This window comes from Mercenaria mercenaria, chromosome 10 (assembly GCF_021730395.1).
Source record: "Mercenaria mercenaria strain notata chromosome 10, MADL_Memer_1, whole genome shotgun sequence".
In the NCBI taxonomy this organism is placed as follows: Eukaryota; Metazoa; Mollusca; class Bivalvia; order Venerida; family Veneridae; genus Mercenaria; species Mercenaria mercenaria.
The window spans coordinates 64,968,396-64,994,007 of NC_069370.1; the positions used below are offsets into that span (position 1 = coordinate 64,968,396).

The 25,612-nt window shown below is 35.7% G+C and overlaps 1 protein-coding gene across 1 annotated transcript; it reads left to right on the top strand.

Annotated features, from left to right (window-relative positions):
* Positions 1-19,735: 19,735 nt before the first annotated feature.
* On the top strand, positions 19,736-21,781 carry LOC123560670 (uncharacterized). The gene has a single exon (XM_045352835.2). It carries the CDS (start codon positions 19,736-19,738, stop codon positions 21,779-21,781), a length of 2,046 nt encoding a protein of 681 aa, XP_045208770.2.
* The last annotated feature ends 3,831 nt before the right edge of the window (positions 21,782-25,612 follow it).

A 25,612-nucleotide genomic window follows, 5' to 3' on the forward strand; every position in this document is an offset into this window, starting at 1 on the left:
TTTAACCTCAAGTCTGCTAATCCCCAAGTAGTATTAAATAACCATTGCTTATGTCCCATCATCATATACCCGGTAATTATAGTTTAAAATGTTACTAACTAGCACGTCCGTTTATCTGAAAAGAGACACCACGGATTTACCACAAGGTCTTGACTTCGATTCTCGGTCAAGGCGTTAGATCTCCGTGACGATTTAATAAAAGACACTGTGTTCGAAATCATTTGTCTTCGATCTTTGACTGGTTGGGGCAAGTTGACAGCTACCTGCAAAGAACAGGTTATGACTGGTATAGAATTAAGGAACATCTTTTAAGTTAACTAACCAACAAAACAGTTTGAAAACAGTGCATACCCCAAAATAAAAGAAAATAGATGTGATTTCATATTTGAGACTGGCTTATAACCTAGTAGTAGAATAAAACAACGTTATATGGGCTGTTGTCGAGCCCTTTTTCCAAATGTGAGTCAGTATGTTGACTTTTACACCCTCAAACTTTCTAAATATTTCGTTTTGCTTGAATTTATCAGCAGTTTGTACTGTCTGTTTGGTTTGTTTTAGGCATTTATGTGTCTAGGTAACAAATATATATTAAAATACTTGACGTTTATATATTTACAGAATATGACGATATAAAAGAATCTGTCACAGACTCGGCACAGCCGCCTGGAAGAACTGCTGAAAGGAATTTATATAAAATATTAATGGGTTATTTCGAATCGGAAGAAGAATTCAACTTCTAGCTTGATCTTTAAGAAAATAAAACTGAGCACCATCAAATTGGCTGCAGACAGTATCAAATAACAGTTGTGCTCAATAGAAACTGTTATAAATGACTTAAAACTTATTTCTCGAATAAACAGCTGTGCTCAATAGAAACTGTTATAAATGACTTAAAACTTATTTCTCGAATAAATCATCTATCAAATAAAAGAAACATTTTATTACGATAGTTGAATGGTTGCTAAAGTAGCTTATGACAATCAAATCACAAATTTTCACCTCAGTATACGACTTTGTGGTTCTAAACTTGAATTTAAAGCTATCCTGCCGATCCAGGTACAGATGAAACAGTTATTTGCATAACCTCGCTATATAGTCTGCAAACTTTAAACTTCTTCGAGCCAACGCATATCAGCATTTGTGAATGTCGATGACGAGAGAGCTGTTTAATGCAGGATATTTGGAAATGGAAATAATAACTGCAAACTGTTCCCAGAGTCTGCTTTCAACCTTTGTGGAGTAATTAACTTAACTGAAGTATATCTTTGTCTAATTTAATCTCACCTGGTTCATAAATACATCTAAATACTAATTTAATCTCACCTGGTTCATAAATACATCTAAATACAGTACAAAGAAAATCAAATTGCCTTGGCTTAATGTCTTTTATCACAACCGGTCGGCCCTCTTAAGGATGATTGAGATCACTTTATCAATTGTCGTAATAAGCCTTTGGATCTAGTAGTCCTTAAAATGTTAAATGATAGTTAAAATCATTTTTAAAGCGATTTCTAGTGCCGAAATTTGCAGGTGGAAACTGCATTGTTATAGCTATATTTTTAAAATGTGTTTGAAGACAGTTAAAATTATTCTGTAATATTTGCGATAACTGACATCTTAAGCATGTGCTGTTATATTTTTAACTACTAATTATGGCTGTTTTTTTTTCTATATGATTTTGTAGTTTTAATTATAATATAAAAATGTCAAAGACAAAAAAATGGTTGGAAAAAAATTCATTACTGTTCGACACGTTTAATAAAATGCCGAAGCTGACTATTTCTAAAAGGTTTTTTTTTTAATAATATATTTCAAGCTTTTAAAACTCATTTAACTCAATTCTACAAACACTAAGTGTCATTTAAAGGATAAATGCCGTTGAATTTTCGCATTCATGTTACAACAGTCACATATATCTGAATTACTAAATTGTACCTTTTATAAATACCTATTTGTTTATGTTTGACTTGAAAATTTACCAGGAGACAATTAAGCAGTACCATTTGACCTCACTGTCCAATTTTTGTTTATCTTTATTTTATCATGTGTAGCCGTTGTTTAGGACCGTTATTGAAACTGTTTATCTTAGGTTCTAGATTATTATCAGTGTTATCGCAAAGTCATTTCTAAAGGTTTTGGATTCTAATCAATTTCATTTCTTTAAAAATCATCATTTGCGTTGTAAAGACAGTAGATCTATTTGTGTATAACTTCAGGCTTGAAACATTTCTAAAAGATTTAGTAACGTGTAAGTGTTATCTATTCCACAATACAAACAATTTATTTTCTTGCGTCTGCAATTTGTGGTTTTAAAAAGTCAGAGTCACAGTAGCTTTGTTGTTCCTATATAAGACTTACTAGATTTTTTCTTTTCTTCATAACCATTTTAGCGTCTGATTCAATGTATTTTAATTTTAAGTCTATGGGTTTTTCTTCCTGCTATTGTCTTTCCAAAACTTGAAAACCGTTAAGTTTTTCCTCAATCTTAATACTAGTAGTTTAACTATTAATTGCTCCATTCATTCTACTTACATCATAAATGTTTTCTATTTGACATTTGTTTTTTCCCTAAAATTATGTATACATTTCAGCACATTCTGAGGGTTTTTATGCTCCTTAGTTTCTAAAGCCCTCTACAGACGGTAGGTTTTTGTTGTACAACACTAATTATCTCAAAGATGTACAATTTTGAAATTGTACATTTTTTACATACAGGCAGTATTCCATTCTTATATAAATCACAGAGATTTACCTATATAACATATAGTGCATCAGGTACTGAAAGGAATGTAACCATTGATAATAAAATGATATTCACTTTTTTATGTCCCATGAATTTGATTACGCATGACACAAATAAGCCACCCCATGAGAAAACCAACATAGTGGCTTTGCGACCAGCATGGATGCAGACTAACCTGTGCATCCGCACAGTCTGGTCAGGATCAATGGTGTTTGATTTCAATGTCTATTGCAATTAGAGAAACCGTTAGCAAACAGCATGGACCAGACTGCGCGGATGCTGGTCGAAAACGCACTATGTTGGTTTTCTCATGGCGCAGCTCAAATCATTTAACTTTTTAGTGTCATCCTTTTTCCATTGTGCATTAGAAGCCATTTTATCTTCAGATTTGTGTTTATTTTTGGGACAATTGTTTCTGGAATTTCATTCACTTGCCTCTTATCAACTAATTATTTACCAGTTTGTTGCTTGTCAACGTGGGTGGTACGTAAGGCAAAACTTACGAAACAGAACATGTCCTAATCTGTAAGTCAAGACTTAAGATTTACGAAATCAAGGAATAGCATCGTACACACGATAATATTTGGCTGTACATCTTAAATTTAATTGGTGTTGTACAACAAAAACCTACCGTCTGTAGAGGGCTTAATGTGTCTAACCCGGTTTTTTATCTTGAAGATTTCTTTATGTATAACAAATTTGATTGTTTAATTCCTTTGTTCTCGTTTTACATGTTCCCATAACGTATTTGGGTTTGCGTCTTTATTACATTTAGTCAAATTATATTTTCGTATGTTTTAGTTTGATACTCACTATAAAAAAGTTAACTATCATCCTAACCGTCTTTATTATCTAAAATATTACAATTGTTTAATAAGTTAACAATGTTACCAGAATCAGTTATCGAATCTGCTTTAATAAACATGGCTTTGTATTTGAGTGCCTTTATTATCTAAAATATTACAATTGTTTAATAAGTTAACAATATTATCAGAATTAGTTATTGAATCTGCTTAATTAACATGGCTTTTTATTTGAGTGCCTTATGAACTGTGTTTTTGTGGATGAAAGTACTTCTAACAATCCATTTATCTGGTTAATTTATTTGAAAGTTTCATATTACATGTGTTTCTAATTTAACACTCTGTCTAACCTTATTTATGGCAATAAAGGTGTTATAATCTCTCTTATTTGGTAAATCGATACAATACACTTTGTAAGACGTTGAATCAATTTTCCACCAGGTTTGGAACATTATCCTTTGGACAATATAAATGAATAATGACTCTTTCTATCTAATTTATTATTTCCTCATTGCATAGTGTATTACTATTAAATGAACTATTCAACAGAAATGTCACTACCTCGTTGTTACAGATTTTCTCAATAAAATAGCTTTTCCACATTTTTCAGGATCTTATGTATTTCTTAAATATATTTTAGAGATTGACTGTATTTTTTACAGAATGCACTATTATTATTATTATTACTATACCACATTTATATATCACTCTTTTCATGCACGTGTACACGTTCAAAATTGCTTCACAGACAATTTCAAAAATACTAACAAATACACATACAAAAATAATGTATTCCACATTAACAAAATTCATAAATGTAAAACGTATAGATTAAATAAGATAAACATACATACATATTTAAAAGTATTTATGTTACCCTAGGATAAAATACTGTTCTACGGAATTTTATGAAGAAGAAGAAGAAAAAGCATCAATGTATCGGTCAGTTAACAAAATATTGTACAAAGAAGAGGGTTTTTAGCAGGCTTTTGAAAGCAGCTAGCGTGTCAGCTTCCCTGATCTTGACGGGAAGGGAGTTCCAAAGCTTTTGAGCAGTGCACGAAAAGCTGCGATTGCCATACATCATGGTTTTAGTTTTTGGCCTAACCAGTGACAGCGTGTCTTGTGATTCAGAATATTATGATAATTTTGTTAATTTCTGACAATGAAGGAGCGTATAGTTACATTAAAATAGTTTTCCTAAACATTTCCACATTTATTAGTTTTTCACCTAGATATACATCAAAAAGTATTGATATGAATGTAAAACGTATATGACACATAGAAACATATTAGAAAATATGATATTAAACAATAAAATATTTTGTCAGGATAAACTTAATGTTCATTTACTTCTGGTATTTACTTTTAATTGAGACACGTTCTTCGGTTGCAGCAATAAAAAGAATATCTTAACAATTAATATTTAACGTTAGTTGCTCAAGTCTTTACATAAAATTGTTTTATTTGCCGGGATAACTAGTGTAAGTGTAATAGGAAGTTAGGTATTCATTTCCATTTTCAGGTAAGGTTAATTAAAGTTTCTTTTATACGAGCAAACCGTTCTAAAAGTACTATTGACTTACAAAATTAAACATACAAATTTTCCACAGAGATGCAGAGAGTACCGTTCTATTAACAAATGCAATTCTAAGAGGTGCGGTTGTTGCAATCATTTATCGCACAGGTCTACAATTACCTCAAACGTTAACGCAGAACTTTTAAGTGTACTTAATTCTGACTTGATTGAAATACGTCACACATGATAATGTACTGACTTAACCCACTGTGGTATTCAAATGTGGCCAACAGGCGTTCTTAAAAATCGTTCCGTGAACATCATACAAATGCGTAGTCGGAACAAGTTTACTACATTTTTATACCAACCTTCGTAAATCTGCTATACATTGATCAGAACAATGCAACCAGTAGAGCAAATCGTATATGATACTATTCCCACACTAGTTTAAATAAAGCCAACATGTACAATTTAAATGGATTAAATTTACAGTCACCGTTTCCGTGGCTTAAATGATAATATTTATCAGGAAGTATATCTCTAAAAACCCTGATATCGATATCTTTTCTATTTTAAATATTAGGAAACGTAAATCCAGGTCTCATGGAATTAGAAGAAATGGTAATGTTAAACGCAAATCTAAAGTCAATATATCTGTTGCTGACCTCGATTTAATTCTTTCAAACTCTGGTAGACATTCAATGCTTTCTCGTCTTTCATCTTTATCTGTACAGTCTCTTAAAAAGCTGGACGAGGAAGCGGACCAGTATGTTATTCAAACAGATCCGTTTTACACTGTATCATATCTTATTCAAAGTTACACACATGTTCTCCATCCACATATTGACATCCAATCTGACCATGAGAGACATTTTCTTAAAATACATTTCATGAACAAAGGTATTGACTTCATCGATGTACCTAGTATATTTCGGGATAAACGTGTCATTGATTCTGTGCCTAAATATTTCAGAAACTCCGAAGTTTCTATTATCTGTTATAAATATAAAACACCTGTAAGAAATGTTATTTTCAATTACAATAAAATTGTTTCCGATTTAGATGTTCAAACAAATACTCCTTCTTACTGCGAATGTAAAAACTCAAAATTTTGCTATTCAGATGCAGGTCATGTCATCACTGGTAATTTTGATATTATTAAAGACAAACGTATTCGTAATTTATTTTTTAAAGGACCTAAATATAGAATTTCTTCAACTATTGATTTTAATGCTTGTCGTGGTCACATTGCAGAATCCATTGAAACCTTCTGTGTTAAATGGTGTCGTCGTGAGAACGCTGATCCCAATGCATTAAAGTCTTGGAAACGAAATATTTTTAACATTGTTGATTCTCGAATAAAATTTTATCAAACTAATGTACACCTACTTCCACCAAAACCCAAGTTAACTTTAAGACATTTGAAAAAGGAAATCCAAGAATTTCATTCTAAGTATGTCTTAGTTCCAGCAGACAAGGCGGTCAACAATATTATCATCATTTGACGCCTGCATTATATTAATGTTTTACAAAACGAACTAAATAGCACTAAAACTTATACATTGAGTCTTTCTGTTGAAAACAAATTGGTTACTGATCACATCACTGAAGTTTCTAATTTAAAAGTTCGTATAGACGATCAACAAATTAAACTACCGACCATGTACTGGATTCCTAAATTGCATAAACAACCATATAAAGCTCGCTTTATCGCTAATTCAAGCTCTTGTACAACTACATATATTTCAAAACTATTAACATCATGTCTAACTGCTGTGAAAGCCCACGTGGAAAGATACTGCGATAAAGTATAACGAAAACTCTGGTAAACACTTATTTTGGTCGATTAAAAATTCTGGCGAAATCCTGGATAAGTTGAAAATTAATAATTACAAGGTATCTACAGTCAGTACATACGATTTTTCTACTTTGTATACCACTTTACCACATAACTTAATAAATGACAAATTAACTGCCCTAATTCAAAAGACTTTTGCCAGAGAGAATGCTACATTTATCGCTTGCAATTTTGATAAAGCTTTTTTTACTAGCAATATTATTAAACATTATACTATGTGGACCTGTGACGAAGTTTGTAAAGCCCTTTCCTTTTTATTGAACAACATTTACATCAGGTTTGGGAATGCAGTTTTTAGACAAGTTGTTGGTATTCCCATGGGAACAAATTGTGCACCCCTTGTCGCAGATTTGTTTTTATATTGTTATGAAAGAGACTTTATGTTGAGCCTTTCTCCAAGCAGATATTATAACTGCATTTAATAATACATCACGCTATCTGGATGATATTCTTAATATGGATAATCCGTTTTTGGTCATTTGGTGGGTACTATTTATCCTAGGGAGCTTCAGTTAATTAACACTAACAATTCGGATACTGATGCTTCATCTTTAGATTTACATCTCTCTATTCATGACAATATTATACATACCAAAATTTATGACAAGAGGGATGATTTTAATTTTAGTATTGTAAATTTTCCCCATTTGGATGGGGATGTACCTCAGGCTACATCTTATGGGGTATATATTTCTCAATTAATTCGGTTTGCCAGAGCGTGTAGTCATGTCAAGCATTTCAATGAACGTAATCAATATATTACAAGTAAACTTCTTCAGCAAGGCTACCGTTATTATAAATTGCGTAAATATTGTACCAAATTTTATTATCGTAATTCTGATTTGGTTTTAAAATTTAATAGTTATTTAAAGACACTTCTGCGAGAAGGTATTTCTAAACCCGTTTTTTATGGGGGTGTGGTTTACAAACGTCGTAAGATCTTGGGTTATGGTAATTTTCCAAATGTATTTGAAAAGATTATCAAACGTTTTATTAAAAGAGGTTACGACCCAACTGTTTTGAGACATACCGCATGTTTAGTGTTCAACCCGTTTACAGTTGGACACTACGCTTCCCTCTTTGATTGCGTCTGACGGAAGAGGGGGAGGACTCTATGATGAGCAGTTTTTAAATCCTACCAGGACTGAACTGTTTTGATATTTGTCTTCTGGCCTGTTTCGTCGGGCCCTTAAGGGTGTTTCTCTTGTTGCTCTGTCTTCTGAAAAGGCATTGAGTACATACGTTTTTGGTTCTTAAGGTTTGCTTTTTATAGATTTATACACGAGCATTTTTGTGTTTTACATGCCATGCCTTTTTGTTTCCATTACGTGTGTTAGAGATTCACCTGGAGGGGATTACTTTTATTTACACTGTTCCATGTCTTTGGAACATGGTGGGGGTAAGAGTGAGGTTGGGTGCGCACCATAAACCGGTTTAAGCTCCTGAGTGGTGTTTTGCCACTGACCGTTCCAAGGCGGTGCCCCACTGTGTTCCTTTGTTTGTTCGTTTTGTCCTTGTGTGTTGACTTTGTGTGCGTGCGTGTGTGTATGCTTATTATTCGTCTTGTCCGTATGTGTTGGCTTTGAGTGTGTGTGCGTGTGTGTGTGTTGTTCGTTTTGTCCTGATGTGTAAGCTTTGAGTGTGTGTGTGGTGCACGCGTTTGCGTGCTGGGGGGTTCGTTTTGAGGAGGCTGCGCTTTTGGTGCGTGGCACTCCCTGTTTGATATTTTTTTGTTTTTACAGACTTACACATATTTCAAGAACGCATATTAATCACAAAAGGGAATAAAGAATATGATATCTAACATTTAAATGCTCTACCGATCTGAATTTAAGCAAGATGCATTTGGTATAGTCCACCATTTCATGAACGTTGATAAATTGTTTCTTTTCGTCATTGAAAAGAACATTTTAACTCTTGATATTTTACGTTCACGTTCTTGTCATCTGTCCTTTGTTAAAAATTCATCTTAATATGAAATGATTTGTGAGAAAGCCATCCAGCTGGCTCACGGAAGGCCGGTGGTTCTACCAAGGTGCCCACTTGTGATGAAATAGTGCATGGAGGGGCACCCGGGGTCCTCCTCCACTATCAAAGCTGGAAAGTTGCCACATGACCTTAACTGTGTCGGTGCGACGTTAAACCCAACAAAATAAATGAATGAATGAATACAATGCTAACTGGTTCTACAAAGCAGATAGAAAATCAGGAGCACAGGAACTGAAGTTGTGCTAATGTGTCTTTTAGTTTTACTCGAATACTTTTATCTAGATTTCTCACACTTGTCTTTTGTTTGTAACTTATCAATAACCAGTGATCAAGGACAAGTACTTTATTACTGTATGGTAACTTTACCGGTAGCCATGTTTGGATCTCTCCAAACACACAAAGGAATATCATGTAATGTATCATGTAATTGTTGAAGACGTTTCGTATATCTTTCAAAAGTTGTTACAACGCACTGACCTCCAGACTTGATTAAAATAATCTTTCTTTCAAATTGAAGTTTGGTCAAATTATGAACATTAGAATATGATTTTTTGTTTCTAAAGTATTTCAAAATTTCCAAATTAAGAAGAAAGATGACTTCGTCGGGAATCGAAACCCCCGACCACCGCGACAATAAAGACATTTTCCCGTTGTCTTAACCAATAGCGCTATAGCTGAAGTAATGAATAATGACTTCAAAATATAGATATTGATAATCGAGACAGTTTACCAGAAGTAAAATGTGACAAACGCTTTTCGATTTTCATCGAGAAAAGTAGTAAAAACAGCAAATTCTCATGTGTTTCCGTAACATACAGTTTTTCAGTAATTAAGTTTTAAAGCCTTCTTAAGAAATATTTATTTCAAGATATCAAGATATCAATACAGAGAAATCGTCCACCACACTATTCTCCCTGCCGTCAAAGCAGAGGGCGGGTAAAATCAAGATGGGAAATACTTCGCTGATTGAAGCAGACGAGGCAAAATACCTCGGAGTGACCTTTGACAAACGGCTAACCTGGAAGCCCCACATTAGTCAAGCAGAAGGGAAGGCCCATAGGAAGCTTGCCATGATGCGCAAACTTGCTGGAACAACGTGGGGAGCAAATGAGCAAATACTCAAGACAGTATATCAGGGAACAGTGAGACCCCAAATACCTGGTCTACTACTGCCTAAACTAACCAACAGGCTTTAGACAAGGTTCAGAACCAAGTTTTGCGGATCATAGATAGATAGATAGATTTATAGATAGATTTTTTTCAACATAAAATGTACAATTTACGCCATGTAAATTGTACATTTTATGTTGAAATAAGTCGCCATGACTTATAATTAAAACATACAATCAAACAATAAACAAACATGTATGAATTAATATAGCCATGTCAATCAACATTATACGTAAGGATAACACAAAAAAGAGTTAAAATAAACTCTTATTTCCATTGTGGTCCTTAAGATATAGTATTGTATGACATAGGAAGAACAATGTATCATAGTAAAAAATAATCACAGCAAATGCCTTAAGATAAGTTTGTATAAAAATACTATGCTTAAAAATGATTGACTAGTATAAAAAATGATTGACTAGTAAAAAACACAATGCAAAAATCTATCTATAATGCAATCTAACTAAAAGTCATATTAAGCTTAAAAAATGTTCCTTAACCTTACATTTAAATGAATACATGGTGGTGGCATCCCTAACATTTTGTGGCAGACTGTTCCATAAACAATAACCATTATAATCAAATATTGAACCCCAAAACCTTTGACCACTGGGAGAGCATATCTCTTACTATCTGACATTGAAAAACCTGTACCATCAAGGGAGGCATTTGCCTTTGCTCTGAACCTTGTGGGATAATCGTGAACAGTATTGATAGGGGTAAAGTGATGAAGGAGAAAAATTAGAATTGATTTTATAAACATGACAGAGAGTTATTTGATTAACTCTACTTGAAGCTGGTAACCAGTTAAGACGTGAAAAATGCTCAATTCCAGTGTGTGACATGGGGTTTAAATTCAACACAAAACGTATAAGTTTATTTTGTGTGACCTGTAACTTGTGTTTTAATTCCTGTGTTAAACTATTAAACCAAGTAGAAGAGGCATAGTCGACAGGTGCTACAAAGTCTACACCAATCTCCTTCATGGAGAAGCTAACAGGCATACAGCTGTTACAAGACGGAAGACATGCAAAGGTTCTGCTTCAAGCAGAGAAGTTCAGGCCTTTTCAAGACCATCCCATGAAAGCCAAGCTAGATGGCTACACAAAGAATCGGCTCAAAGTAGCAGCTTCGTACATGAGGCAAAGAAACTCAACCGAGACTTCAAAACTGAGCTGAGCATACCAACGACTCCCCTAGGTAGTGAAGACATTATAAACCCACTAGCGAATGATCTGTCCTCAGTGACTGTGAGACTTGCTGTTCCTCGTCTTGACCGCGGGAAGCAAGAGGATGAAGGCATTCGGTAGAGCCTCACACTTGCTATAATCAATCAAGACTATCCTCCGGAATCATGGACTCATGTCTATATAGACGGATCAGCCAAATGCGCCGTCAAAGATGGAGGAGCAGGAATTTTCATTCAATACCCATCTGGCAAGAGAGAAACACTACATGCAGCCACAGGAAAACACTGCAGCAATTACAAGGCAGAGACTGAAGCACTCATGAAGGCCGTCTCAATGGTTGAAGACGCGGCAGAAGAAAGCTCCTCAGTCGTCTTTCTCACAGATGCACTGTCTATCATGGAAGCTCTGATCAACAATAAAGCTCCGCAGCTAGCCAGGAGAATGCAGAGCCTGAGTATAACCTGCAAAGTAGCACTTCAGTGGATTCCATTCCATTGTGGACTTGCAGGCAATGAAGAGGCAGACAAACTGGCTAAGCTAGGAGCTAAGTCAGAGCAACCAACAGAACCTGTGAGTTACAAGGAGAAAGTCACCATCATCAAGGCACTAACGAGACCAAGGATGGAGGAAGATGCTTTTCATCTCCTTGATCGGTCTGAACAAGTGATGATGGTCAGGCTCCGTTCAGGGCACAACAAGCTCAATGCTCACATGTACAAGAAATACAGACTAGCATCATCGCCAACCTGTCCATGTGGTGAAGAAGATCAGACTGCGGAGCATATACTTCAGAGATGTAAAAGGCATGACCAGGAGCGAGCTGCGACTTGGCCGATAGATACCTTAATCCGCCAGAAACTGTATGAAGGCATTGAGGATCTGCGGAAAACCACAAGTTTCATCGAGGCTACTGGTCTGACAGTTTAGTCGCGAATGACAAGAAGAAGAAGAAGAAGAAGAAGAAATCTAAAAAATAGTTTTTTTGTTGTCGAAAAATGTGTAGGTCAGTCGCTTTAATGTTTATATAACAACTTTGTCGTAATCCAGTAAAATGGACACGTCTGGAGGTAAAGAGTATTGATTCTTCTGTTAACAAGAAGTCCCCTGTCTTATACCTTGACTACAGGTGATGTTCAACAGACTATAATTCATCAGTTTCATTTTGTACACATTTAGTTTGAAACATGTGATGGCAAATTTGTTGCTACTAGAATGTTCAGGCTGATACCACTGTATCTGTTTTACCAAATCATTTTAGCCTGATCATTAGTAGTTGTATGATTAGACCACGTTTAAAGTATGCAATTGTGTTATTGCATTGCGGTTACCTAATTCATGAAGAAGTGGCAAAAGTGATGTTTTTCAAAAGGTATACTTTTATTCTTGTTTTAATTCTGTACATTCCAAGTTTTGTCGACATTTGCATCAAGAGTCCTAGTAAGATTAACATTCTTCAGCCAGTAAGTCTCATTTGTAAGTAACGACTTATCCAAAGGGACGAAAAGGATGCCATAGAAAGCGTACAATAAAAACACGCAAAATTAATGTACAAAGTAAGACATGTAGAGAATTCGGATGATAAGAACATGTAAAAGCTTTCAAAAGCATTTCTGGCATTGTAGTTCTAGAAGTAGTTTGAGATGTGAAGACACGTGTTGCAAACTAGTTTGACAGTCGGAATATAAATGAAATTGACACGAATACAAAGAACCGTTATCAAACTACTAATCTTACTGGAATATATTAAATTAAAGTTAATTACCACACTCTGTAGAATGATTTTGACTGCGAGAAAACAAATGAAAATGGCACACTATTCAGGCATTTCTATCCACTCTTAAAATTACATCTAGTAATATTGCTATTTCCCGGACTAGTTGCTACAATGAAAGGTGAAAAGTTCGTGAAAAGATCATATATTGCATTTCATTATTACTTTTCTAAATCTTGTGTTGTTTATTTCCCAAGTCTACGATTGAAAGTGTAAACGGTTACATTGATATCATCAAATTACTTTGATCTTGATTAACAATTAAGGGCCTCCACGACCAAGTTACTTCCAATAACTCACAGTTTTTGGATCGAAAACTCGATTTTTATTCAAGGAAGCGGCGACTTAATCCTGTACCTTTTCTGAACTTGATGTGGTATAAATCAACATTACGGCTTTGAAACTAAATATTGCTTTAAATAAGATATAATTTATGAAGACGATATTTAACATTAAAATCAATTTTAGACTTTTTAGGGTGTGGCGGTTGTTTCCGTTGTCAAGTGATTAAGGACGCCAGCCCTGGGTCACTTGTCTACACCCGTCTTTACATCGAGAACCCGTCGCTTGAGGAGTAAAATTACTTCGTGAGAAAAGCTATCTAGTTAGATCTGTTTGAAAATACATGCTACGATTATCTTCAACAGGTTCGACATTTGCAGCTTGATATTGTAAAAGCCGGATTTCGAGCATTGTTATGTCCAAGGTCTAAACACTGACGTATTGGACAGAAGAGATATGGAATAGGCTATGTGCAAAATAAGACAAAATGATTTATGCATGTGCGACTACAGCTGCCAATCTCTATTTTGAGGTAAAGTATACTTCAGTAGGCGGGTAACAGGTGTACAGTATACTAGCATTCTGCAAAAATTCCACAAATGAAACTGGTCTGCCAAAACAATTGTGATTTATTAATCTGTCCAAAGTACAACGGTTTGAATAATGAAATAGTAATTTACTGACCAAAATAGCAGCCTTGTTTTTTAGACAAAAGATTATTTTGTAATATAATCGTGACATAGGTTAAAAAACTTATAAAACGATTTAATTGTTTGATCTAAGGCGTTTTTTCTTGACGTATCAGCAATATTTCAGCTGTGTTACGACCGTCATTTTAGTTGACCAGCAGGTCTGTTTTCCAAACGAATATTCACTTATGCTCTGCAAGTAACTACGATTTTTTTTGTCTTGAATATACAAGGTGGAAAATAGGTGACTTCGGAGATTATTTCAACCAAATAATATGTAAGAGACACTTCTCTTGCTCTTAGATGTTTCCCACAAGTTTTCTACAGAAAATGTTTGCACATTTGCAATGTTTTCAAATTTTTTATTAACTTGATTAGATTGTTGTCCTCCGTACTTCACAAAACCTCTATATTTAACGATATGCTCTTAAACAAGGAAAAAAACCTTGTAACCTTTTCAAATTTCGACGTTCTGGATTAGATTGTCGTCTTTCATCTCTATTGAAAGGAATGCGCTTAACTTTTAATAAAGGCATTGTGACGATTTTTAAAGCTAAGTCCACAGATTTGGTAGATTGTTGCCTTCAATTTCAAATAAAGCCAAACAGCTACAGAATAACACCGGTTTACGAAATAATTGACGAAAAAACAAGTTTTATTTTTCAGACAGACATACTTTATCATCCTTATCAGGTTATACACATGGCATTACAATTACATAGTATAATAAAAGTAAAAGAATACAACGTATCATGAGTGGGCTAAAACAATAGTTGATTGTGAATTCACTGAGTTGCCTGAACAAATAACGACCAGATCCGAGTCTCTGGTGCTGTTAGGTGTCTTCTGGCCTGTTTCGTCGGACCCTTTAGGGTGTTTCTCTTGTTGCTCTGTCTTCTGAAAAGGCATTGAGTACATACGTTTTTGGTTCTTAAGGTTTGCTTTTTATATATTTTACACGAGCATTTTTGTGTTTTACATGACATGCCTTTTTGTTTCCATTACGTGTGTTAGAGATTCACCTGGTGGGGATTACTTTTATTTACACTGTCCCATGTCTTTGGAGCATGGTGGGGGTAAGAGTGAGGTTGGGTGCGCACCATAAACCGGTTTAAGCTCCCCAGTGGTGTTTCTGCCACTGACCGTTCCAAGACGGTGCCCCACTGTGTTCCTTTGTTTGTTCGTTTTGTCCTTGTGTGTTGACTTTGTTTGCGCGCGTGTGTGTATGCTTATTGTTCGTCTTGCCCTTATGTGTTTGCTTTGGGTGTGTGTGTGTGTGTATGAGTGTGTTGTTCGTTTTGTCCTGATGTGTAAGCTTTGAGTGTGTGTGTGGTGCACGCGTTTGCGTGCTGGGGGTTCGTTTTGAGGAGGCTGCGCTTTTGGTGCCTGGCACTCCCTGTTTGATATTTTTCTTTGTTTTTAACTTCACATGGATAATAAGGCAGACTGATACACCAAACATTTCCAGCAGTGTTTGAGATCTTTTGGACTGGTTCAACATGTCAATGCTCCAACTCATTCTGGTGCTCATATTTTTGTCCTGATGATCACAAAGATCTTGAAAATTTAAAACTACTTCTCTATTTACTTATTTTTTCGTTCAATTCTGTTTCAACCTGTAAATCGTAAATCATCTAGCCCTTACTTTCCATTTTCGAACATTAGTATCAATTCGCATCACAATAATTGTGTTGGTGATGGTGTGGTCAGGAGGGAATTGTCTCAGGATAGCTACTGCTTTGATGATGTCCCGAGACCCGATCGTGAAGGTGGAGGACTTGCCCTATTACACGGAAACAATCATAAAGTATCAACATGACCAGCAATAAACTTTCAGTCCTTTGAATGTATTATTTCATGAACTGTTGATATAATCTGCAGTAGTAAGTGAGTGAGTTGGGTTTTACGGCGAACACAAAATGGTCATTTATCCTACCACTATGCATTTATCAGGCCGATATCTGCCTGCCTTGTAAACTTGAGGTTTATTCAGTCAATGCAGGTTTATACCGTCAATGCAACTGACGGACTACATTTTCAAGTATATGTGCTATAGGCAATGTAAACTGGGCCAAGAGTTCGAAGCTCAAACATTTCATCATTTTATGAGGACAGCCACGGTAAAAAAAATTAAAAAATTGGTTCACTCTAACCTAGTAAACCACCATACGGAATGGTACGGTGACGGTTTTTAAAGTCTGGTAGAATCGTCCTTGACTTTGTTTATTTTGGCATTCACTCATTTTTAATTAGAAATTTACACAAATAACCAGATTTAAGCAGTCGTTTATTGTAATTATTGGATCTAAACTATTCATGGTGGAAGGAATTTCATTATCTCACATTGTCTTGTACGGAAATGGAGTAAATTTAAGACTGCGGGCATTTGAATTCGTCTCAAGCGTGGTTTTCGGCTGTATTTTATCCGAGTCAAAACCATTCTGCTTGTTTTGTACGCGAATGCCCTGTTAGCACCGATGATTTATAATACACAGAACTTCAGAAGGCAAAGTATGAGGCCTGAAATAAATTTTATTGTAAGGAATCGTGTGTAACTGCATCAAGCAGACAAGGGGGTTGAAGGCGTAGGAATTCACAAGTGAGTGAAATTCTGGATTATTTTTGTATAGAAAGAAACATTTTGAAAGTAAATATATGTTATACACAGATTTTATTGACTCCAGGATAAATAGAATATTAGGTTACTGTCTTTCTTATTTAAGTTTATCCACCTCGTCTCCGAAAGGTTTATCACCCTCGGCAAGCCTCGGGTGGATAAACCTTTCTCCAACTCGGTGGATAAACTTAAGTTAAGAAAGACAGTAACCTAATATTCTCTATATATCGCCGAGAAGAAGTCATATTGCAAACGCCAACTGTAAAGCATAAACATTGATGGAAGAATGTAAAGCATACCTGAAAACATCCATGCAAAAATGCAAAGAACACTGTGAATAATGTAAAACATATCTAAAAACATCCAAGTAAAAATGTAAAGCATATCTAAAATCAGTTATGTTAAAATGTATATGAGTGTGTGTTAAAATATCAGCTGCAAACATAATAATATTGCAAGATGTAAATAAAAATATGAAATGTTAGACATTTTGATATATTCCTATCTGCTTTAGAAACGATAAAGTATTTAAAATAAACGTTTTCAAATAACTCTTTCCAAGATGATAATGTGTACTGCGTTGTGTAGCAAAGTCCACACAGTCGGTTAGAATATGTTTAATACTTTGCGGTGTTTGACATGGTACACATTCGGGTTGATCTTCTTTATTCAACAGACAAGAATGAGTTAAACGGGTATGACCTATTCGACAGCGAGAAAGAACAACTTCCTCCCTGCGAACGGATCTGTTCCCTTGGTGCCATTCCCCTAGAGTAGGTTTAATATCATGAAGTTTATTGAATGAAGCATTGTTCCATGACGATTGCCATTTATTCATTCAAAGATCTTCCATAGGGAAGTAGATATAATAATTCATTAAAAATCACTCTTTTATTGAATTTTCGGCCACCTGGCCTTTATCAAAACATGAAAAGTCATTGATACAGCTATGTAACATCCATATTATAATACTTGTTTTGTCTCAATGACGTGACGTCATTTCCTGTAAACACGACGTCAAACGACGTAACGTCACTTCCCGTATTATTTCACATGTGTCTGTCACTCAATATATGTGTTATATTTAACATTGCAACCATGTGGAAATTTCGTTGCAAGCTTCTTCATCCATTTCTCCTCTATTATCTGTCTGTAAAGTTGGCCTTCATGGTATAACTTTTGCAGTACTACCACCTGCAAGTCCCTTTCAGTATGACCTATAAAATGACGATTAATAGGCTTGTCAACCTGCTGTCTGATATCACGCAAATGTTCACTTATTCTTTCTTTCAGACTCCTCTCAGTTTCCCCAACATATATTGTTTTATTGCATGGTTTGCATAGTAATCCATACACTAAATTGGTATCACTACAACTGGTATGTGTTACTGTCTGGTATGTGTGTCTCTTTGTGGTGTCAGCTACCTCCCCTTTAAATATCAGTAGGCAAATGTGGCAGGAACATATATCAGGAGATCTAAAAGCTCTATTAGTTTTGCCATGTACCAACACATCACGAATGTTTTTATCTCTTCTGAAGGGTAACAATGGTGGTTCCTGGAAGACAGTTCTCATACGTTCTGAATTATAGAGTACTTTTTGATGTTTTCGCAGGATGTTTCGTATATCTGGTAACGTTTTGGAATAGGTCAGCACTAATGGGACCCTCTTTTCTTCTGGTTCAGTCTTCTTTTTTGTTTTTAATAATTCCTGCCTGTCTAATTTATCGACCCGTTGCAGCTGTTGAAAGAGACCAGAAAGACCAGAAATTGAGACAGTTATTACAAACAATTCCAGCTATAAATTAACAAAAGCTGAAGAATCACTGCTTACGAAGGGACTGAAATTCATACCAGATAGAACGAAAATACAGTCGAGACTGTTTTAAGAGACCGACTTTGGGAAGCAGCGAAAAAGGTCACATAAGACAGGGAGTCTCTTAAAACAGTCTCACTTAACATGAAGAGGCTGGTTTCATATATTTTTCCAATTAAAGTACATGAATATCGGATACTTATATATTGGCCTCTTTTAAGGTAGGAGTGGAAAATGATTAAATACTATTTCTTTAATTGCATATTGATAAAATATAAATTTTAAATAATTTGCATCATTCGTTTGATGTTGATAAAACAAATTTAAGCTCATGATCTGGCAAGAAAATAAAGGGGAGCAGTAAAATATAACTTGAACTATTTACACACTGAGGTTTATGATATTTATATTTTTGTGTACTAATTGTTCATTGACATTTATTCGATTATTAACTGCATCTTTAATCTGTGTTTACTTCGTCGTTTCCTGTTAAATACCGCCATATTTTTGTTTCATCAGAGCCCGCCCGCTTAGCTCAGTAGGTAAGAGCGTTGGTCTACGGATCGCGGGGTCGCGAGATCGATCCTCGGGCGGGGAGTATGTTCTCCGTGACTATTTGATAAACGACATTGTGTCTGAAATCATTAGTCCTCCACCTCTGATTCATGTGGGGAAGTTGGCAGTTACTTGCGGAGAACAGGTTTGTACTGGTACAGCATCCAGGAACACTGGTTAGGTTAACTGCCCGCCGTTACATGACTGAAATACTGTTGAAAACCGGCGTTAAACCCAAAACAAACAAACAAACAAACAAATTTGTTTCATCAGGAATAAAGTTAATTTATGCACCGACTCCGAATTCTTCAGCGACTTTATACGCTGGTTTTCCCTAATCGAGCAATTCAAGTGCCTTAACACGCTGTTCTAATGTCAAAACATTTTTTTTTATGTTTTTCATCAACCATTTTTTTGTAAACAAATAAATTCTCGTCTCAAACAACTTCACGCGAGATAAGGAACGGTAACTCTATCGTGTAAAATCTTGCGAGGGAGCGTCTCAAAGTCGCTGTAAACGGTCTAAATATCGATTCGGGAGCCTGATGTCACAGTCGCTTGTCGCGTAAGGCAGAGGGTTGCTTAATTCAGTCTCTTTTAATAGTAAAGTGCGTCCGGAGCATAAAATATGGTCGCATATGACAGGGAGTCGCTAAATTCAGGGGGTCGTTAAGGCAGTCTCGACTGTAGATAAAGTGAAAATACTGGCAGATCTAGGTGAATGGGAAAGAAGAATGAGATTGCGAGAATTTTTCTATACAGAGGATGTTAAAGATGACAGTAATAGAAAAAGTGAGGATGACCCAAGAGAGCGCTTCAAACTACGCAAAAAGAGCTACTTTACACCAAACAAAGGTAGGGATATGTGGTTAGACCTGTACATAGAATTGATCAAGAATGACATAGTTAATAGTTTGAAGAGATCAGGAAAACTGAACATCTCACATGATGAACAATCTGCATTCCAGTCATTACTTCATAATGATGATATTATCATCCGCCCAGCTGACAAAAGATCTGGTATTGTTATAATTGACAAGGCGGAATACATAAACAAACTCTATGCAGAAATGAAATCTAATGAATCTTACATGGAAACCGAAGAAGACCTCACTATGAACTCTCTTAAAATAGTTAAGCAGCTAGTGAACAAAATGTATAGGGAAGGAGCTATATCAAAAGAAATGCAGGCATACCTTATTCCACGATATCCAAGGTCAGGAAAATTAAATGGCAACCCAAAACTACACAAACCTGGTGCACCATTAAGAACCATCGTCAATGGAATAAACACACCAACTGAAAAATTAGCAGAGGTAGCTGAATATGAATTGAATGAATATGTCACGCAGTCACCAAGTTACTTACGGGACACAACAGATTTTATAGACAAGATTTCACAGATTAAACAGCCCATTCCAAGTGACACCATTCTCTTTTGTTTTGATGTTTGCAAACTATATCCATCAGTACCAAGAGTTGAGGGCCTGCAGGCATGTGAAGAGGGGTTGACAAAGAGGTCTAAGCCAATAATCCCAACTAGATATGGCCTACGAATGATAGAAACTGTACTGGACAACAACAATTTTAATTTAGGCCAAAAACACTATGTACAAACTGACGGAGTAGCAATAGGTTCGCGACTAGGAAAGAATTTTGCATGCAGCTACATGCAGAAGTGGGATGAACAACTGATGAATTTTGAGGTGCAGCCATGGTTCTACAAAAGATTTATTGATGATGGATTTGGACTATGGACAGGTGGCATTGAAAAGCTGAAGCAATTTAGTGAATTTGCAAATAATATTCACCAGAACATAAAAGTTGAACTGAGATGGAGTCATCAAAAATTGGAATTTTTAGACACGCTGGTTAGGTTAGAGAATGGTAATATCTATACTGAATTGTACAGAAAACCATCAGACAAACAGCTCTATATACAGAAAACTTCATGTCATCCGGCACATACCAAGAAGGCATTGGCCTATGGCCTAGGTATAAGAATTAAAAGAATTTGTGAAAAAGTACCTGACTATATCAAACACAGAGAAGAACTGAAACAACAGCTAAGAAAAAGAGGATATAGTGGTAGAGAAATTGAACAACAGCTGCAACGGGTCGATAAATTAGACAGGCAGGAATTATTAAAAACAAAAAAGAAGACTGAACCAGAAGAAAAGAGGGTCCCATTAGTGCTGACCTATTCCAAAATGTTACCAGATATACGAAACATCCTGCGAAAACATCAAAAAGTACTCTATAATTCAGAACGTATGAGAACTGTCTTCCAGGAACCACCATTATTAGCCTTCAGAAGAGATAAAAACATTCGTGATGTGTTGGTACATGGCAAAACTAATAGAGCTTTTAGATCTTCTCCTGATATATGTTCCTGCCACATTTGCCTACTGATATTTAAAGGGGAGGTAGCTGACACCACAAAGAGACACACATACCAGACAGTAACACATACCAGTTGTAGTGATACCAATTTAGTGTATGGATTACTATGCAAACCATGCAATAAAACAATATATGTTGGGGAAACTGAGAGGAGTCTGAAAGAAAGAATAAGTGAACATTTGCGTGATATCAGACAGCAGGTTGACAAGCCTATTAATCGTCATTTTATAGGTCATACTGAAAGGGACTTGCAGGTGGTAGTACTGCAAAAGTTATACCATGAAGGCCGCCTTTACAGACAGATATTAGAGGAGAAATGGATGAAGAAGCTTGCAACGAAATTTCCACATGGTTGCAATGTTAAATATAACACATAAATTGAGTGACAGACACATGTGAAATAATACGGGAAGTGACGTTACGTCGTTTGACGTCGTGTTTACAGGAAATGACGTCACGTCATTGAGACAAAACAAGTATTATAATATGGATGTTACATAGCTGTATCAATGACTTTTCATGTTTTGATAAAGGCCAGGTGGCCGAAAATTCAATGAAAGAGTGTTTTTTAATGGATTGCCATTTAGATCAAATGTATTTGTTTATACTGGGCCTAAAATCGGTAAGTGGTAATTTCAAATTAGATTGTGATAGTAAAAGGGATTTCTTTGCTGCAATATCAGCATCCTCGTTTCCATGAATACCAACATGACTGGGAATCCAACAAAATATGATAGACTTTTTGTGCCCCCCCCCCCCCTCCCCATGAGTGGTGGGGGCATATAGATTTGGTTTTGTCCGTGCATCCGTCCGTGCGTCCGAAGTTCGTGACGCGCCTAGCTCGAAAAGTATTTGATATAAATTAATGAAACCTTGCATGAGTCTTTATCATGATATGAACTTGCGCACCTCCTATTTTTCGTCAGGCTCCACCCCTATTTTCAGAGTTATGTACCCTGAAATAGTCAAAAATGCACGTTTTGACTTTGTGACACGCCTAGCTCAAAAAGTATTTGATATAGATTCATGCAACCTTGCATGAGTCTTAATCATGATATGAACTTGCGCACCTTCTATTTTTCATCTGGCTCCGCCCTCGATTTTCAGGCCCGCCCGCTTAGCTCAGTAGGTAGAGCGTCGGTCTACGAATCGCGGGGTCGTGAGTTCGATCCTCGGGCGGGGCGTATGTTCTCCGTGACTATTTGATAAACGACATTGTGTCTGAAATCATTAGTCCTCCACCTCTGATTCATGTGAGGAAGTTGGCAGTTACTTGCGGAGAACAGGTTTGTACTGGTACAGAATCCAGGAACACTGGTTAGGTTAACTGCCCGCCGTTACCTGACTGAAATACTGTTGAAAAACGGCGTTAAACCCAAAACAAACAAACAAACAAATCGATTTTCAGTGTTATGGCCCCTGAAATAGTCAAAAACACACATTTTCACCTTGTGACACGCCTAGCTCAAAAAGTATTTGATAAAGATTCATGAAACCTTGCATGAGTCTTAATCATGATATGAACTTGCGCACCTCCTATTTTTCATTTGGGTCTGCCCCCAATTTTCAGCGTTATGGCCCCTGAAGTAGTCAAAAATGCACATTTTCACCTTCTGACATGCCTAGCTCAAAATGTATTTGATATAGATTCATGAAACCTTGCATGAGTCTTAATCATGATATGAACTTGTGCACCTCCTATTTTTCATTTGGGTCCGCCCCCTATTTGTAGAGTTATGGCCCCTGAAATAGTCAAAAATGTACATTTTCACCTTGTGACACACCTAGCTCAAAAAGTATTTAATATAAATGGTTGAAAATTCGCAAAAGTGTTTATCATGATATAAACTTGCAAACGTCTAATTTTTTGGCTGGCTCCACCCCTTATTTTTAAAGTTATGGCCCCTGAAATAGTAAAAAATGCACTTTTTCACCTAATTATATACCTAGCTCAAACAGTATTTGATGTAAATTCAGGAAACCTTGCTGGAGTCTTTATCGTGATGTGACCTTGCACACTTGGCATTCTTCTTGAGAATCTTAGCTCTTATTACAGAGTTATGGCCCTTGAAATAGCCAAAATAGTGAATTTTTTATTTGTGATGCTCATAGCTCAAAAAGTATAGCGCCTAGAATAATGAATCCTTTTCATAAAATGTTTGTTGAGGCTGTACCCCATTAAGACTGCAAACATTTGAATTATTGCTACTTATTTGTGACAAATGTACCAGTAGGGGGCACACCCTGTGTCCTACAGACACATTCTAGTTTAAAGATAGTTCATGAAACCTGAGAAGAATATTTTAAATGAATGGATTTTCCATTTTTCGGTTATGAATTGACTGTAAAACAGAAAGCGAGTCGGAAAAAAAAAAAATTCTTCACTATTTTTTTTATATAGAATTTAGAGCTAAATCAATAGCTTTGGCCTCGGCTGAAAAAATTGTTTCATTATTTGGCAAACGTAATTTTGATTGATGAAGGAAGCTGACAGCAGCACAGCCAACCTTTGATTCATCTTTTGAACCGTCTGTGTAAATTGCAAAATAGTCCTAGTAAGTTGATTTGATTTCATGATATTTGGACTTGAATATTTCAGGGTTTGTTTCAGACTTTCTAAAGGCAGTTTTCAAATCGAAAAGAACTGTAGGGGTATGAAGGGTCCATAGTGGTGTATCTGGAATTGAATTTTCTTTAATACCATCGAATTCAAAGTCAGTTTCATTCATAGAAGATTTTATGCGAAATCCAAACGGTTTGATTTGTTTTGGTTTTTCCTCATATGAATCGGAGTACTTTGGTTTAAAAATAATTTCATGAGCAGGATTGGATTTGTTGGCAGCCACTCTTAAAGCATATTGCAATGAAAGTTTTTCTCGGCGTATGTAAAGAGAGGGTTCGTTTGCTTCGAATTCAGCATTTAAACTTTCAACTGGCGATGTTCGGAATGCACCAAGAACAATACGAAGACCTTGATTATTAATGGTATCTAACATTTGTAAATAAGATTTTCTTGCTGAACCGTAAACAATACAACCGTAATCTAGCTTAGATCTAATTAAAACCCTATAAAGTCTTAATAAAACCGTGCGTTCGGCTCCAAGTTTTTTTCTACATTTTTAGAACCAGGAGTCCAAAGCTGTGATTTTGATAAAAATACAAAAATAGATTCCACCTAATTGAACGTAATTTTTCAAAAATGTGTGGAAAGTGCCAGTCCATTAAATTTTGCAATAGTTTGAGTCTATGGACTCCAAAATATAAGTCAGTAACAATATTTGATATTTCTCAGTTGTTTTTATAATTCAAATTAATTCTACAGGACCATTGCACATGCAGAGTCTCAAGATGCACAAGTTGGTATGAGTGGTTTGATAGAAGACTTGGGCATTTGTCCACGACCAGATTCATCTCCTGTATAACAGTAAGAATATCATTTTTTAGATCACTCAAGCCAAAGACTGTGATGGCTACCTGAATGTTCAAACCAAAACCTTAGATTGTGACTTACGACTAACTGTATCTTCAAATTAACAACAGAGCTAGTATTTCCGGTGTGTTTCTTATTGCAAGGATACATTATATTTTACATTGCACAGTATGCCATGAATTTGTACTAAATACAATTTTAAATGCTAGCATTCTTTAAAAATAGGTTGAGGCTTCATGATGATGAACTAGATTGGACTGATACCGAGAGTGATGATGAGAATAGCTATATTGAACATGTTGAACAGAATGTTCCAGAGACTGCCTCTTTACCAGATAACAGTTGCAGGTACTTACATGTTTCAATCATTTTCTAAAACCTTGAAATACGATGCCTCAAAGTTAAGATTTCAGTCTCAGAATTTTTGGAGACTCTTTATTTACAGTACAGATATTAACCCTTATCATGCTGGACACGATTTATTCTGCCTTTGTGCCCAGTGCAGATCATGATCAGACTGTACATCCATGCAGTCTGATCAAGATCTGCACTGTTCGCTATTCAGTCAGTATTTTTGGTAATCCTCCCATCTAACAGTTAATGATACTGTCCAAATTTAAAGATGGACAAGTTCATTATAGAGATCTAGCAGGGTAAGGGTTAATTTGTCAACATGTAGACCAGCATACACGGACCAATAATCAAAACTCTTTGCCATTTTATTCATATGTGGAGGCTCTACTTTTACAGTTACTGTCTCCACCAAGGGGGATTTTCA

Excerpts from the sequence above, each read along its gene's own strand:
- LOC123560670 (XM_045352835.2), top strand. The coding sequence starts at position 19,736 with ATGAGATTGCGAGAATTTTTCTATACAGAGGATGTTAAAGATGACAGT.